At 53.2% G+C, this 17,361-nt stretch overlaps 2 protein-coding genes across 5 annotated transcripts in view; both read right to left on the reverse strand.

Moving 5' to 3' along the window:
• Window positions 1-9,270, reverse strand: part of RABL6 (RAB, member RAS oncogene family like 6) — a 55,517-nt gene extending 46,247 nt beyond the window's left edge. For 2 of the 4 annotated variants that reach the window (XM_027896919.1, XM_027896921.1), the window contains exons 1-2: window positions 9,047-9,270; window positions 1,747-1,881 (exon numbers count right to left, since the gene is read on the reverse strand). In XM_027896919.1, coding sequence (XP_027752720.1) covers window positions 1,747-1,881; window positions 9,047-9,176 — 265 coding nt within the window. In that variant the 5' untranslated portion in view covers window positions 9,177-9,270. Of the gene's footprint in view, window positions 1-529; window positions 646-1,746; window positions 1,882-9,046 lie in introns of those variants that run through there. The other 2 variants (XM_027896923.1, XM_027896922.1) reach the window with 2 other exon arrangements.
• A 1,466-nt stretch (window positions 9,271-10,736) lies between these two features.
• On the reverse strand, window positions 10,737-16,394 carry AMBP (alpha-1-microglobulin/bikunin precursor). Its single transcript, XM_027896930.1, has 10 exons — window positions 16,190-16,394; window positions 15,473-15,615; window positions 15,138-15,214; window positions 14,581-14,694; window positions 13,852-13,953; window positions 13,260-13,297; window positions 12,390-12,468; window positions 12,136-12,303; window positions 11,820-11,996; window positions 10,737-10,877 (listed from the first exon to the last, which is right to left on the reverse strand). Exons 1-10 carry the CDS (start codon window positions 16,301-16,303, stop codon window positions 10,846-10,848), a joined length of 1,044 nt encoding a protein of 347 aa, XP_027752731.1. The 5' UTR covers window positions 16,304-16,394; the 3' UTR covers window positions 10,737-10,845.
• Window positions 16,395-17,361: the final 967 nt, after the last annotated feature.

A 17,361-nucleotide genomic window follows, 5' to 3' on the forward strand; every position in this document is an offset into this window, starting at 1 on the left:
TAGTTAGACAAGCTCAGCAACACTTCACCTTGAGGAAAGTCCATCAGAACACGTACATACTGCTGTCAGCTCTGGCCAGGGAGTTCTACAGAAACCCAACACACCAAGGTTAGAACTGGGCACTAGAAATAATCCATACACCTGTGGTTCTCAGCACACAGCAAAGACACCCCAGGTGTAGGTGCTTTCTATCCCATTATTGCACCCATGTTGAAGAAGTCAGTGCCCGAGCCTCAGCTTAGGAAAAGAAATGCAGACACAGGTGAGATGAGTGGATCTTTCTCCAAACACCATTTTGCATGTACACATGCATTTTGTACCTGTCTGTGGATACAAAACCAGTTAGGTAAGAATAAGCCTCTTAGAATTAAATGCCAGCTGTATCCACCAGCAGTGCTGTGTTACCTACACCCGTCAGAGAGGAAACCCAACTCTGACCTTTAACCTGTGATAATGCAGAAACCCACAATTAACACTCAGTGCATTCCTTACACTCGCATATCTAGGAAAGAGGAATTTCATTTCTTACTCTGATCTAAGTCTGTTTAGGCTGAAGCATTCAAGTTTGATTTTGGAGATAGTTTCCATCATTCAAACAACTTGTAAGCTCTGTGTTCATTCCTCAGTAACTGATGTGCTGATATCCTGAGAGAGAGGAAGAGGAGTGAGGGGAAGGATGCCACAGCCAACATACACCATGCCAGAGGCTTGGCTGCAGGTGGGAAGCACCATTGTTTGACCACAGCAGATCTGCTGCTGAACATACCCTGTGGCTTTGTGAGCATTGTCACAAGACTTGGGCATCGTGGTATCACCTGGCAATACAAATTTGAGTGGTGAATCAGACCCAGCACTCAACTTGGGAGCTCACCTCAACACATGGGGTGTTCTCCCAGCTGGGAGGAGATGGACAGTACCTGATTCAACAGAATGTCAGACTAGGGCAGATGGACCATGTCTGATAATGACAAACAACTGCTGACTTTTTGTGTACAGCATACTCAGCCTTACAATTTCATACTGAATCAGTAGTTCATCCCACAAGGCTGTGGCTTTCTTTGTCAGGAACCTGGAAGCTGGACTTGATGCACTGTTGAGTCACAGCCTTATGCAATTTCAATGCCTGCAGTGTCTTCTCAAGCAGGAGGCAGGGCTTTCACAGCCACTTCATACTATTAGATTAATGGGGAAAATTAAAATAAAAAATCATATCTGATCACCCAGAATCCAGCAAGCACTTAAAAAAGGTACTGGTATTTCTGTGCTTCAGTACATCAGCCTAGAGCTAGTAGTACTGCCATTAATTTTTGAAACATCACCTTCCCCAGTTACCAGATGATCCATCCCAGTTTCCATCAGTGAAATCTAGTTTGCTGCCTGCTATTCCCTTCTAGGCAACACAGTAACACCCAAAGCAGAGTTGGCCTCAGAGACAGATTTACGTAATAATAACTCATTTTCTTTAACACGTCAAGCATATCACAAATATCTCAAATACTTCAGACCACCTATTAAATGCTTCCCTTGAACTATGGATTCAACAGACACTAACACTTAGAGCATACAGTTTCTGACAAAGTTATTAAAAACATGACTGAGAAATTATGAATAATAAATTAAAATAAAAAATGATGAGAAACCATTTTATCTCCTAAGAAGACAGAGAAGAAAGAAGCAAATGAGGCTGCAGAGGAATTTCCTCCCCTGTCCCATGACTGTCAGTCCCTCCACTCTCTTCCATCTTACTTTTATAATTCCAGTGGATGCTGGTGACTTGGATCTCCTGAGTCGGAATATATTCCTCAATAAATTTCTTTCCCTGCAGTCGGTGCCAGAGTGTGGTTTTCCCAGTGTTCCTGTCCCCTCGGATGACAATTTTCACTGGGGAAAAGAACAGGCAGACAAATAAACTTGATTAAACACAACTTGAAGAACACTCTGAAAAGCACGTTAACTTTTTGCAAGCATTATTCAGATGTAATTAATCCTCCCATATTACACAGGCATGATGGGGTTCATTAGAAAACAAGAGCCCCAGTCATTAAAATCAATCTTTATTCAGCAACTCACACCAGCTCAGCAGAAAGAACCACCAGCAAGGCTGAATCTTCAAAATCTGCACAGCTCTAGCCAGCTGAGCCTCTGCTCTGTGACAGATGCATTTGATCCCTTACCCAAACCAGCAGTAGTTTGATTTAGGCTTCAAAGGAAGTAAAGGCCTGAGCTATAGCTGGACCAAGAACTCCTCCAGGAAAGCCAGAGAGGAGCAGCGACACAGCCAGCTGCGGTGCACGAGGTTGGAACACCACACCAATCATTAACACAAGAATACCAGGTGGCTTTTCCAAGACTTGTTTATCAAGGAATAGAGGAAGTCGTGGGTACAAGAAGTCTCCTATACATCCTTCCCACTGTCTGCAATTAGACTACAAGCCCCATGTTATCCCGTCAATACAACAGCCCAGGTGAGCCCTCCCTGAGCTCTCTCTGCCTGGCAGTGTGGCTGCATGGTGAGGACCTCCCCTGCAGCTGGGACACCCCTTAAGCTTCTCCTCGAGGCAGACACCTTTTACCAGTGACAGACTTCTGGAGGAGTCTAAGCAGAGCTCTGTCTAAACTGTGGCTGGACTGCCTCTCCTCTTCAGCTGCAACACCTCTCCAGGTCTGAGGTTCCTTACTTGGGACCCAGAGACCCCTCTTTGTCCAGGGCAGAGAGACCCCTCCACCCCAAGAGTGAGGGACTGATGGCATGCAGAGTCAATACTAATGAAATTGATACTTGGTATCAGTTATTATAAACTTTGCATAGATAATTCCATTAGACATAAACTGCTGTCCAAATCTGAGACTAAGACTGGACCCAGATGCACCTAAGTTTGATAACAAATTTAGAAAGGGGGTCCCCTCTGAACCTCGTGATCCAAAAGGAGGGTCTCCCTCACCCCTCTGCATCTCCAGTCTCTGTATAACTCATTCCAGCTCAATTCTAGCTCCATTTTTCTCTAGGTGTTCTGTGCATGTGCTCAGTAGCAGAGTGAACTTTGCCATCGAGCAGTGTCAAGGCACACTTGAACTACACCACATTCAGACCACTTTTGCTCACACACTGCTGATGATTCTTTAAGTGATCTAAATCACCCATTAGCAATCCTCCCATCTTTCTACCTTCTCTACCTCTCCCTGGCCCTTACTTCCATTCTGCCATACCCTATTCCTTTGCTGGTCTTTTCTGACAGGTTTCTCCTTCCATTACCTCCTCTACCATTTCCATTTCTCCTTAAACACTTCTCACTCCTTGAGAAAACAGAATCACAGAATCACAGAATCATTTAGGTTCTTTAAGATCAGCTAGTCCAACATTCCCTCAGCACTGCCAAGGCCACCACTAAATCATGTCCCCAGGTGCCACATCCACAAGGCTTTTAAATCCCTTCAGGGATGCTGACACCTCTACTGCCCTTGGCAGCTGTGCCAGGGCTGGACAGCCCTTTTTGTGAGGAAGTTTTTCCTAATATCCAAACTAAACCTGCCCTGGCACAACCTGAGGCTGTTTCCTCTCCCACCACTGGGTACTTGGTAGATGAGCCTGACCCTCACCTGGCTACAACCTCCTGTCACGAGGCTCTTGTGTTGGTTGCTTCAGTTTAGACAGAAACTCATTCAAACTCTTCCATGGAAATCAAATGTCCAAATATCAAAAACTGTAGCAATTAATATCATGAACTTTCCAGAGTTTACCCAAATGTTACCTCATTCTTTCTGAAAACCCCATGCATTGTTTTCTAAATTTTCTGCTACAGTGTAGACACTTTTATTTAAAATACCATCCTTGTTTTTAGTGGCAATCACGGGGATACTGGGAAACATAAGCTGGGCTGAACTGGATTTTTATGCTCGTGTTTTGAACTGGAGCTGTGGTTCCCTGGAAAATGGGCCACTCACAGACATCTAATGGCAGTAAGGTGATTAGCATTAGGTTGTGCATCATCATTTGGGCAAGGAGATCCGAGACCAAAGACTGCCTTCTGCTGCAGCTCAGGAGCTGTTGCAGTCATTTCAGAGAAGAGCTGAAGAGGTCAACTTGAAGATAAAACATACACTAAGTCTGTGGAAGAGTTCTGCCTGGTGCTGCAGTTCCACTGTGCTTTTTGCTGTTGTATTTTATAAAATTACTTACTATCACAGCATGAGGATCACAAAGGCAAAAATGAACACAGTATTTATAGGCTGAGTTCACTTACAGGTCCCAGAGCATCTCTACAGACATAACAAACCAGTTCCTGCATTTTCTGTCACCCATGTGTGTGATTCTATTTCCTACTTACAGATGGTGAAAGAAATTGATGAAGGATTCCTTTGATTTTCTGGAATCACGAAGCGAGTCCATGGCATGAGCAGAATGAGGCTCCATTTGTCCCCTTTCAAACTCAAACCTTTTCAATATGCTCTCACTGCCTGCCTTAAAATGTTAAAATCCACATTCCCCCATGGAATGCAACATGAGATACCAAAACAGTGAGTTTTAAGGGACAAACAGACCCTTCGTAAAGAGTCAAGTTGCTCTCAAGGTGCACTTTGAGGACCACTCTCAGATGACATGGTTGTGAGCTCTCCCCTGAAGGGACAGTCTTACCTCCTGCAGGACTTTCTCGGTGCCAACACCGTTATTTACGCAGTTATACCTGGAGTTGGATCAAGAAACTGAATAGGCTGAAAAATAACCTTGAAATTACCCATTTTCAGTTTTCTTCTGTAGTTCCAGTGCCCAGCTGCATGAGCACCACACAGGAGGCGGAGTTGGAGTGGAGAGGAAATCCCCCCCACCCCAGAGCAGCTCATGTTTAGATCAGTGCAGGGTGCTTGTGGCACCACCTGCTCAGTTTGAACAGGTCCAAGGGCCCCTTGCAGCTCCAGCACTCTCCATTAGCACCTCTTTTCTCCTGCATAGTGCACAAATTCTCACTGACTCCTCCTGAAGAAAGAGCAGGAAGGAGGCAGGCGACACAAATCACTTTTTTAGCAAAGCAAAATCTGTATTTGGGATTTTGGCTGGGGCAGGCATACTGTGACAGGACCTGCAAGTCAGGAAAAGCTGATTGAGCTTCAGAGCACAGCCAGGCAGGTACATCAGGCCTGGGCTGTGGCTGAATGTGGAAAGAGGAGCATAATGCCAGGTGAGGTCAGTGCTGTTACCTGAAGGACAGTAACAACTGCTGCCCTGTTTCGATTTGGAGTTAAATCAGTACTCACAGCAAACAGCCACAGGTTTATAGCAAAGACAGGAGAATTATCCGTGGGAAGAAGGGTAGGGATGGGGGATAGATCAAGTGGCAAGGAAAAAGCTAAACAAATCACTTTATTTATGTTGTTACTGTCTCAGGAAAACTAGAGGGCTTTCCATTCTCCAGAGGGGGAAACAGAAGCAGAGAAGACACAGGGCCCAGAGAGCAGGTCTCAGACCAACTAGGACTGGAAATCAGGAATTCCCAGCTCTGCCCATATTCCTCCAGGACCCTGCAGCAAAGATCCCCAAACTAATAACCCCATGCAGACAGCCACAACCTCGTCCTCATGAAGGTCTTAGGGACCGCAACTGAAATGCTTTGAGCTGTTCCTGCTGCCAGAAACAGCACCACGTGCTCTGCAGACCCCTCAAGCACAAGCAAAGCAGCGGGCAAAGCAGGGCTGGCACATGTTGCACAAACACTTGTGTTAGGCCACAGAAGAAAACAAGAGAAAGTGGGAAGTAGCAGGAAGAGGAGAAGCCTTTCTTTTGGGAATTGTGCTGAATGAAAATACCAGGGTCTGCAAACTATGACTCTAAAGCAACACAAAAGAAGTAAGGACTATAATGCTTACTAAACAGATACACAATATTAATTAGGTTTTATCTTTTAAGGCACATTTTAGGCAGAAAAATAATAAGGAGAGGGACTAGGGGGAATTCTTGAGCTACTGCCTTTGGTACTACAGACTGTTCAGTCTGTGCTTCAGATACACACAGCAGTGGGGTTTGTCAAGTGATATGCACACTGCATGCAGCATACAAGGCCAGAGCAGGAGGTGTTCCATGTTCTGGGGAACAGGATGGATGGATCTGAACCTTCCCTGATCACCAGTGGACAACTCCCAGGGAATGCCCAGCCAGAGCCATTCACTTCACCCTTGTTTGCCCATCCCTGCCTTACTTAAACAGTCAGGTTTGAGTACCCTGGTGCTGGTACTGCCCTGTGTAACTGGTCTTGTAATTTGTTCAAACAAGCACCGCTGCCCAAAGGAGATCCACCTCCTCTCTCCACCAAGCCCACTCGCTCTGGCCGTGCTTCTTCCCGGAGCCAGCACAGCCCTCAGAGTGGCAGCACAGCACACCTGATCCAGGGCCAGGCTATCCCAGGCAGGAAAGCAAGAGCAAGCTTTTACCAAGATTGGTTCCCCACCTTCCCCACCCTTGGAATCACGATCCTCTATAAGCATCCCAACCACTACACACATGGCACAGACCCATCATTTTCAGCTCTGTGCCTTCTGAGCACTCAAGGAACTTTGGTGTTGACTGGGCCACAGCACAGAAACCACAACAGCTCTCACAGTGGTATGAAGGGCAAACAAGGAGTGTGTGTGCTGGAATGCAGTATGGAAATGCTTTCCTTTTGAATTAGGATGTCCCAAACACAGGATGTGACTGCTGCCAAGGGTTGGTACTGGCCTTTGCTCTCATCATTTCATTAGAAATCCAAACCTTTCCACCCTGCAATGCTCTTTGTTTTGAAAACGTGACTGAGTGGGAGAGAGACCATCAAAACAAACCATTTGGGATCAGTTTAGTGATACACTCTAACCAGTGCTTTTAACTGTCAGTGCCATTAAAACAGCTCAAACAGCATCCCCTCAAACAGGGGACTGTTCTGAGCCCCTCAGCAAGCACCCAGAGCCAGGTACAAGGCTCAGGTCCTGGCCTGCTTTATCAGCAAACAACCCAAGGCATTCTCAGCACATTACATATATTTCTAGGAAAGAAACAGTCTGTAGTCCAGGATGAGTTGTAATCAAATGCAGTAAGGAAACATTTCTGTAAATAAGTCATCACAGCACCCTATGGTTTAGGTAGCTCCAGGGGAATTGGAGGAGTTGTAAAGATCTGTGTGTGCTAATGGTGGCCCCAAACCATGTCCTGCACTCCTCTAATGAATGTCAGAGATTGGTCCAGAAAGCTGCACAGGATTTGCAGCTCTGCCCTTCCTGAGCAATGGCCCTTGCAATGACATTCCTTCACAGACCATCTTCAGCTGCAACCACCTCACCATGCTGGAACACTCCCCATCTACCCAGTGCTGAGGCTGTGGAGGGTACTTGGAAGCCCTTTTGTAAGCCAGCCTGTACCTCCTATAAATATTATATAACAGTGATGCTGGGAAGTTACTATGGAGATTGGAAAGCTTGCCCTAAGGCAGTGACAGAAAGCTGCAATTTTATTCCAGCTATAAAGCAGTAACTAGAACACAAATCCTGGTAAGACAGAGCACAAACCAAAAAGCTTTCCCGAGGCTTTTGGTAGCGAGACAAAAAGCAGCGAATCTACAGTTGGCATTTTTGGCCTTGCTCAAATGGCAGGCAGGTCCACATCCATGGGTCAGTCACCATGGTCCCATCCACTGCTGTGCCAGCAGGATGCAGCTGAGCTGTTCTGTCTGCAGCACAAACCTGCCCTGGCTGAGGAGTCAACTCCTCTCTCTTACATAATTCACAAGCTGGTATTAGCTACCTGATCTCAGATGGCAGTGCAGCACGCAGGTGTTCTGGGCTGTGGCCACATGAAGTCTCTGCACACATCAACAGTCTGTGACCAGCAGATCTCCAGGGATGCGTTTAAGGATGCAGCGCTGTATTCCAAGGCAGCACTTTCATCCTCACCCCCATCTTTCACTGGAAATCCACTCTCAGCAATCACACTGCTGCTGTTCACATTCAGGACTGCTTGCTAAGACATTAATTTTATAAATTAAGCAGATGTGCTACGGATAAAGGCATCAAAAGCTTTCCCTAGTAAAGCAGAGCACTTCAAAACATCAGTCCCAAAGCACAGTCAACAGCCATAACATTAAACAAAGTAAAAAACACCCCAAAACCCAAAGTGCTAACTTCTACATCACATTCTGTTCCAGACTAAGATCCAACATAAGCACTATTCCTGAAACGTGAGCCTTCACAGAAATTATCCAGTGCCAAGTTTGCAAATCAGTCTTTTTCCCACCTGCCAATCTCTCAGACTTCAGCAATCTGCCTCCCTGCCTGCCTGAATGCACACAGCCGAGCTCTCTGGAACCAGCTCTATTTTCAGCAGGAATGACATAACTGCTGTCCCCGTCTCACGATTTTGAGATGGATTTCACATACTTGCAGTGCCCTCCTGGAACACTGTATTAGAAATCACCTTTCCTGGTCTCCAAAGGAAAAACACAGCCCTAAGCCTCAATACTGAGAGGAAAAGAATTCTGAAAGTGCTCCCTCAGAAAAGAGCAAATGTATCAGTTGCAAAGAAGACAGTCGGGATGAAATGATGTACCAAGGGCACACAGAGGCATTCACAGCTCACCTTTCATTAGAGCCTGGAAGGGCTGAGCTTTTTAATAGACCATTATCATATAACCACTAGAGCTTAATTATAAACACCGTTATCCGGGGCTGCAGGGAAGGTCACCCACGCTCTCAGGGGAGTTACCCTCTTGATGCTCGAACTGACACAAACTGATGTACGAGGCCCTCTCGTCCTGTGCCACAGCCGGCAGCAGCGCTCAGGAATGCTGCTGGCCCGCGGGGTCCGTGTCCTGCACCGAAAGATAAAAGTTTCCCATCCCTCACTCCTCCCACGCTTCCATGAGCTCCAACACTTAACTCTACCCTTGCCTTTGGGCCAATACGGGTAAAAGCACCACGAAGCACAAGAAAAGCACATGTACCACCAGCCCCTCCGGGGTCCCCGCGGCCACCGGCCGAGGCCGTGTCCCACCGGGCTGGCCGAGCCCCCCCGACCCCGCGCCCCACTCACTGTTATACTGGACTCCCTTGGCGAACCTCCTCTGCAGCGCCTGGTTCATGGACTGCAGCCCCGCGGGGATGTTCTTGTCGCGGACCGCAGCCTGGTCCGAGCCCACCAGCTTCTTCAGGGCCGAGAACATCTTCGCGGTCGCTCAGCGGCACGGCCGGGACAGGCCGAGCGTGGCTCGGGGCCGGGGGGGGCTCAGGGCAGCGGCGGGGCCATGCGGGGCGGGGGCCGGCCCGGCGGGAGGGGCTGTGCTGGGGCACTACCCGGGCATGTCCCGGGCCGGAGCGGTAAGGCCCCGGCCGGGGGCCGGGCGGAGGGGCCGGTGCCGGTGTCGGGACGCTCAGCCCCGCCGGTGCAGGGACCGGTGTGGGGCGCTCAGCCCCGCCGGGGGCCGGTGAAGGGGCCGGGGCCGGTGCCGGTGTGGGGCGCTCAGCCCCGCCGGGGGCCGGTGAAGGGGCCGGGGCCGGTGCCGGTGTGGGGCGCTCAGCCCCGCCGGGGGCCGGTGAAGGGGCCGGGGCCGGGGCCGGTGTGGGGCGCTCAGCCCCGCCGGGGGCCGGTGAAGGGGCCGGGGCCGGGGCCGGTGCCGGTGTGGGGCGCTCAGCCCCGCCGGGGGCCGGTGAAGGGGCCGGGGCCGGGGCCGGTGTGGGGCGCTCAGCCCCGCCGGGGGCCGGGGCCGCGGGTCGGGCGCGGGGAGCGGAGGCGGCGCGGGGCTCCCGCCGCCGCCATCTTGGCTCTTCCGCCTCGCCGGGGGGGCTGGAGCGCGCGCGGCGCGGGTACGGCGGCCGGCGGGGGACAGCAGGGCCCAGAGCGCGACCGCCGCGGGGACCCCTGGCACCCCCCTCACCTCCAGAGGCGGAGTGTGGCCTAACACGTCCCAGAACCCACAGCCCCCCGAAACTCCTGCCAGCTTCACAAGCCCCCGCCTGTGACACCCATAACCTCCCCTGGCGCCATCCCAGCATCCGTGGGTCCCCCCACAAACATTTCTAATTCCCTCCTGGGACCTCTGTAACCCTCTGGGATCTCCATAATCCCTGTAACCCCCGTAGCCCCCTCCTGGGATCCCCATAGCTGCCCGCTGACCCACCCTCATAACCTCTCATGGGGCCAACCCTGAATCCTGGGACCACCCAAACACCTCTAATCCCTTCCTGGGACCCCTATACAACCTGGGACTCCCATAACCTCTGTCATCATCCCCTCGGTGCCAGCCCCATTTCCCCGCCGTGGCCCTCATAAGCCTGTAATTCCCTCCTGTGACCCCTCAGGGTCCTGTCTAACCCTGTATAATCTCCTGGTGCAAGCGATTGTCCTGTGACTCCTATCCCGGCTACAAATGGGTCTCCCCAGTCCCCCTGTGAGCCGGATCCAGCAGCAATCACTCACCTTCAGGGAGGAGCAGACAACCTGTTCTCTCCTTCTCGGCAGCTCACCCCCATTCCCTGGGAAATGGGGGGCTGAACCCCCTTCAGCAGGACCCCCTGAGCCTCTCAGTTCCCCAGTTGGCCACCCCAGCCCTGTGTGTGCAGGGGGCAGCAGGCTGAGGAAGGGTCAGAGACTCAGTGGGGAGCGCCCAGCAACCCCACAAAGGTGGGGACACCCCACCAGGGAGGCCAGAGAGGACCCCCACAGTGTCCCCTGCCCCTCCCACTCTGCTCCCCACTGGCTGGAGAACGGACACGGGGCTCTTTGGTCACATTAGAGGCATTTACTGCTGGAGGAGTCTCCTGTGCTGCCGGCAGCTGACAGTGCTGTCCCGTGGGACCCCAGTGCTGGGTGCCAGCCCCTCGTCCTCTGCCTGCTCAGTTTGACAGGTGCAGAAATTCCTCGTCCTCTGCAAACAGAGAGACACACCAGGTGATGGACAGACTCCCAGACCCCTCCTCGCCCTGTGGTCAGACGGTGATGGATCTGCTTCCCGCTTGTCCCTGCCGGCAGTGACAGGGGCAGCTGTTGAGACTCTCCATACACAGCCGTGCTATCCTAGGATGTCACTTTGTGTCCCACCACCCGCCATGGTGGCATTAATGCACTTTGTATTGCTGACAGGGATAATACAGGGTGGTTTCTGCCCTAAGACATATTACTCAGGTTCCAGCTCCCATCCCCAGGATCACAGATGGTCCTCAGCTCCTGCAGGCTGGGAGCAAGCTTGCTCTGGGCTGGCTGTGCTGAAAGATCCTTCAGTCCCCCCTCTCTGAGGGAAGATTTGCTCTGCCAGGCTCCTGACAAACCTGCTTGTCATTTAACCCCAGGGCTGAGTGCTGCCCATTGTGCCTCCCAGGGAGGCTCAGGATGGAACCCCCTGTGCTGAGCTGGGGGGTCTGGCTGGTATCACACAGGAGATACACCCATAACAGGGACTCTGGTTTGGTGTCAGGGTCTCTGGAACCCCCCTAGTCTTTCAGCCCAGGGGCTTTTGCCCTTGCTTCCCATTGCACCTCAGCCTGCTCGGGGCCCTTCCCCGTTTTGTCAAGACTGTTCTGAAGTTCAGTCATGGCTTCAGCACATCTGCAGCCTGTCCAGCCCCCCTGTGCCACACTGTCTGTGGGTTAATGGCCATATTCCCAACACAGCACAAAACCATCCCATCCCCATCATGGACCCATGACAAACCCATCCCAGGCCCATGACAGACTCATCCTGGACCCATCCAGACCCAGCACAGACCCATCCCAGAGCCAGGACAGCCCTGTACCCATACCAGGAGGTGGTGCAGGGCTGCTGCCACGGCTTCCCCTGCACAAGGAGGGGCAGTAGGGGGTTGTGGGGGTACCTGCCAGTGGAGGAGCTCCGCAGTACTCCTTGCACTCCTTCTCCGAATAGAACTGGTTCCCGTTGCCCTTGCAGCCCCCGTAGCTGAAGGTGATGCACTTGCCCTCAGTGGCATCGAAGGCCCAGCGTGTCACCCATGCCTTGCAGGGACCTGGCACGATGGGCAGCCTGCAGGCAGCTGTGGGACAGGGCTGTGTGAGGTTCAGGGGCCCCCACACCTCCCACATGGGTGCGGGACACACGCTCAGGTCCCCTCTGATGCCTCAGCAAAGGCACCTCACGGTCCTGGCCTGGCCTGGCCTGTCCCCGCGGCTCACCCTCGGTCCGGCAGGCCTGCAGGCACTCCTTCTCCGAGTAGAAGTTGTTGCCATTGCCCAGGCAGCCTCCGTAGAGGAAGGTTTCGCAGGCCATGGAGGAGGAGTTGTAGAAGAAGCGGGAGAGCATCCCGCTGCAGGGCCCGGGGTCCCGGCCCAGCCGGCACGAGTCTGCGGGGCAGCACGGCCCGGACTGTCACAGGCAGACAGGGGCAGGGCAGCGGGGTCCCCACGCAGCCCTCTCCCCTGGGACCTACCTTCCTTGTTGCCAATGTAAGGGGGCAGGGGGCCCGCGGCTGAGCCCTCCTCGGGGGGCAGCACTGCTCTCCGTGCCCTCTGCACCGGGAAGGAAGCACAGGGCTGCCATCAGCCTGTGGGAACTCCTGCCCACCCCATTGCCCCTCGAGTGGGCTGTCAAGGGCACTTCGGGCTCCAACCCTCCCTCAGTCCTCCCAGCACATCTCCAGTCACTGATCTTTGATCCTCCACGCCTCGTGATCCTGTGCTCATCCTGGGTGGGGACCATGATCATGGGTTGTGGATGAAGACAACTGAAGGACCCTAGTCATGCCCTGTGCTGGGGATATGTCTCCATGGTGTGTTACCTGCTCTCAAGTCATCTGAGTTGTTTCTCCTATGAAAGTCCCATCCCCTCTGGAAAATCTGTTTAAACTCAACCCTGTGAGACTGAGAGGTGCTGATTGATGGCAGCTGAAGGATCATTGTGCCTTCCCATCTGTGGAGAAGGGGCCTACAGCCTGGCTGGGACACTCACAGGCAGGCAAGGAGCAAGGAGACACCAAGCAACCTTCATGCCATGGAAAAAATCAGAGGAGGAAAAAGCTGTTGCCTTCTGCTTGGAAATGAGACCTAGTGCCCATCTGGTCCCCAGGGCCCTCACCCTGCAGCCTGTGCCCCCATCCTTGCAAGCAAAGCCCATCAGTAGAGATGGAAGAGCAGCTCCCAGGGTTGTGGGAGTGCTGCTCCCAGGTCAGTGGAGCTGCTGCCCAAACAACACGTCCTACCCGCAGAGCCTGTCCCTGGACACCAGGTCTCGAGTGAGTTTGGCTTGGAAGGAATGTCCCCAACTTTCATCTACTTCAGGAGGTCCCAGCTGTACCACTCACCTGGGGAGCACTTTCAGTCTCCTGAGGAACACATTCACCTGCCCAGATGCAGGAGAGAAGATCAGCAGTGTGAGAGGAGAGGTGTCTTCATCTCACCAAGTACTGCACTGTGCCCATGCAGGACTCCAGGGAAGGGGACACCCTCCCAGTTTTACCCCAATGTTCTTCCCCTCTTTCTGCTTTTTATCTCCCTCTCACAGAAGCACCACCTTAAAATCCCCACACACCCTTTCATCCCCCTAAAATCCCCACACCCCCCTGCATCATACCAGCCCCTTCTGAGCCCCAGGCTGAGCAAGGAGCCCCTCAGATGCTGGGAATACCCAGCCATTGGGGACAAGTCGTGAGTGTCCCTGGGTGTCCCATGCCCTTGTCCCAGCACAGTGGGTGCATTGATCTGACACCCTCTGACTAGAAGCTGATGCAATCCTGACTGATGCATGGCCTTATTTCCTTTCCATTCCGTGCTACCAAAGCCCTTGTCTCTCCTCCTTCCCTCCTGACTATCCGCCATCTCCAAGTCTGGCAAGCCAAGGAGGAGCAGCCGGAGTGCTCTGGTAACAGGAGAGGCACATGCTCTGTGGGAGCTTACCTCTGTTGGCCAGGATGAAGATGGAATCCATGGGGATGCCCATCTCCAGAGCCAACTGCTGGAAAGACTCAATGAGGTCCTCCCTCAGCTCTGGAGTCCTCCCTGAGAAAGAGAATGGGCTGTGAGTAGGGTTGGTGTGGGAGGGGATCTGTCTACAGTCCCCAACTACCCACTGACCCATAGAGTTCAGGTGGCTGCAGGCAGGTCCAGTACCAGTCTCCTAATCCTTGCCAACATCGAATCAGAGAATCAAAGATCATCGAGTCCAACCATTGACCCAACACTGCGAGGTCCACCACTAAACCATATCCCTAAGCACCACATCCACACATTTCTTGAACACATCCAGATTTCACCACTTCCTTGGGCAGCCTGTTATTCTTGACCAGCCTTGACTAAGGCTTTGGACAAAGTGGGTTTAATGGGTCTTAATCATGGAAAAGAGCATCTCCTGCCACTTCAGGGCCTAGGTTTCCTCCAAGCAGATATCACCACCTTCGTCCCAAACCCCATGCTGGTTTGGATGTTCTTTGCTTCGTGTGGCTTTAGCAGAGCCATGAGACTCCACCTCTGTCCTGCCAAAGATGAGCTGTTCTAAGGCACAACTTCCAAAATCCACGGTCAAGTCCCTCAGGGCTAAGGGAGCTGAGAGACCCTCAGGTGGTGTTTCTGAGCTGTGCTGGTGCACCCCAGAGCCTGCTCACCCTCAAGTGCCATGGTCAGACGTACCATACAGCTTCAGGGTGGTGCTTGGGCCAAAACTGCTTTTCTTCTTCATCAGGATGACAGCGTATTCTTCGTAATTGGTGCGGAGCACGTAGGACAGGATAGACACATCCCATGCTGGGTGAGACAGAGACACAGGGGACGTCATTCCTGCCCCTCAGAGAGAGATGGATCAGTGTAGGACAACCCCAGGTCTGGGGGCTGAAATCAGGCCCCTAATTAAAGAAAACATGATTTTTGTGAAGCAGACTCATAAAATCATGACTCCCTTTAGGCTCACCAGGCTCTCAGCTGAGGGGATTGTAAACCAAGGGCTGCAGACAACTGAGATGCCACCAGTGCTCCTGAAGTGTGGCTGGTGGGAGCCTGCCCCAACCTGTGACCCTGGGGACAGGAGCAACTTGCTAGAACATATCATCCTGTGCCTACGCAGGAACATTGTTGAAACAGCCCTCTCCCCTGACTTTTACTCCAGACTTTTACTGGAAATGATCCAAACTGTGGAATGGCCTCTGAGCCCTGCTCTCCCCATCATCCAGTCGTGCCACAGCCCAACTCACTGGGGTTGTAGTAGGTGTATTTTCCAGGGGTACTGGTTTTCTGGTACTCTCCCGAGACTTTTGTGCAGTCACCTTGCCTGGAGGGAGGAGGAAAACAATCAGCTACTTGGAGTGATCATTTCCCCTGGTTATAGCATGAGAACCATGTTTTAGATGACAAGGCCATGGCACAGGACCCCCAGAATCGCCCTGCCTGAGGCATTGGATGTTTGAGCCCAATCCATCCCCTCCTCAGGGTTGCCAGACAGAGCAAGTAACCCCCCATGTCCTGTTCCAGCACCTCCAAGTAGGGGGGCTCTGGAGGAGGCTGAAGCACCCCCAGCAGTGTCCCATACCGCAGCCTGGTGCTGGCAGTGCTGATCTGGTCCGTGCTGGGGCCGGGGCCCAGCACCAACGTGCCCATGCTGAACTTCTCCTTGTAGTTCTTCATCCATTTGCAGGTGGTGCCAATGGCGATGTCGTACCACTTGCCGTACATCTGTGGGGAGAAGAGAGGGAGGCCTCCACCGTGGGCGCTCTTAGCCCACGTGAGACATCTGGTTTTCTGCAGAGCTGAAATATTCATGGCCCAGAGAGAAACTGGGAGGTGATGACATGGGGTGCAGAGCCCAGAGCTGCTTCAGGATTTGGGAAGCAGATCAGCACTGAGCAGGATTTTCCTAGGTTCCCTGACCACCAGGCAGGGCTGGAGGCATCAGGCTGCCATCCCCCTATGTGTACCAGTGGAACCCAGACCCAGGCACACATATGGGGCTATGTGAAGCCTGGCAGGGGGCAGGGCTGGCTGTGGGGGATCTCCCAGGGAGCCTGCATCCCACAGAAATCCCACAGATATTCCACAAGAACCATCTGAGCTGGCATTCAGGCTGCAGACACCCTGCCTCGGTGTTTGCCACCCTAAAGCCTGGCACCCTCTGACTGGCACCCAGGGAGTGCCTCGCTGCCAGTGCCAATCCCATAGGCATTATTGCACTTCTCTCTGGAGGAAAATGAAATCAAGTCTGCCCCATCCCTTTTGCCCCCAGAATTAAGGGACTACAAGCTGCCATTACCCGCTCAGCCTCAAAATTCTCCTGCACTTGGATATCCTCATCCTGGTCTCCGATGGGGGTTCCGCTGGCCACAGCGAAGAGGAGGAAGAAGGAAAGGAGCCCCGAGATAATCATGACTGGTGACTGCAGAGCGCTGCTGAGCCCCGGTGTGCCAGTGGGACCCTGGACTCTGTGCTGTCCCCACTGCGCAGCACTGTGACCTTCAGCCCAGGGCCAGCGGGGCCGGCCGGCCTGCGGGGTGGTGTGGGGGGAGGGAGGGTGTGCGGCCCAGACGGGCATTGCAGCATTGCTGCCGCCCTCAGTGAGGATGGGGGGTTTGTAGGGAGCTGGTGTGGAGTGCAGGAGGGGAGACGGGCACCCTCCTGCCGTGCCAGGCCGAGCTTCTCACCCTTGCCTGTTTCTACACCACTGCCTGACCCCCTGCTGTGGTCAGGAGCTGTCTGACCCTCTGTTCTACCTTGGGATTCATATTCCTGCTCTGGCATCCTACAAAGAGCCCTGATGATGCCCCCAGCGCTAACAGACCAGCCTGACCTCTTGTAGAGGAGAGGACCCAAGGGTTGCCAGTGCTCGCCTCAGGCTGCCTAATCCTGACCAGGAACAGAGCCTGAGTTGTCTGCTTGTCTTCTGGACCCCCTTCCAGGCAGTCCCATCATCCTGAATCTGGCTATGTGTCACCCAAACCCACAGCTGAGCATCCCTGGGCCTAGAGTAACTGGAAGCACTGGGCACACCATCCTTCCCAGCACTGTTTGCCTTCGTGGGATGATTAACTGAAACCAAACAGCCCGAGGGAAACTGCAAACAGAGCAAAGGGCAGGAGTTCCTCTCCAGACGGCCACAGCCCCAGTATTTGTGGAGAAGGGCCTGAGCTGTGGCACATCGGCAGGAGTCGACTGGACCTTCACCCTCTGCCCCCCCACAGTCACTGACGGGCCCTTGGATAAGGACCAGTGGGTGCTGCTGCCCGGGCACGGGGGCTGCGGGGTGGCGGCGGCCCGGGCAGGGACAGCCTGCACTCTCCACACACACGCTTGTGCCACATCCGCGGCGTGCTGGCACCGTGGGGATGTGGAAGTGCCCACAGACGGCTCTGGTAGCCCGCCCTCATCCCGCCCCATCTGCTCTCTCCGGAGGAGCATCCCCGGCACAGCAGCAGGCCTGGGCTTCAG

Source organism: Empidonax traillii, unplaced genomic scaffold (genome assembly GCF_003031625.1).
Source record: "Empidonax traillii isolate 1590-97213 ecotype Southwest subspecies unplaced genomic scaffold, ASM303162v1 scaffold520:size1094406, whole genome shotgun sequence".
Taxonomy (NCBI): domain Eukaryota; kingdom Metazoa; phylum Chordata; class Aves; order Passeriformes; family Tyrannidae; genus Empidonax; species Empidonax traillii.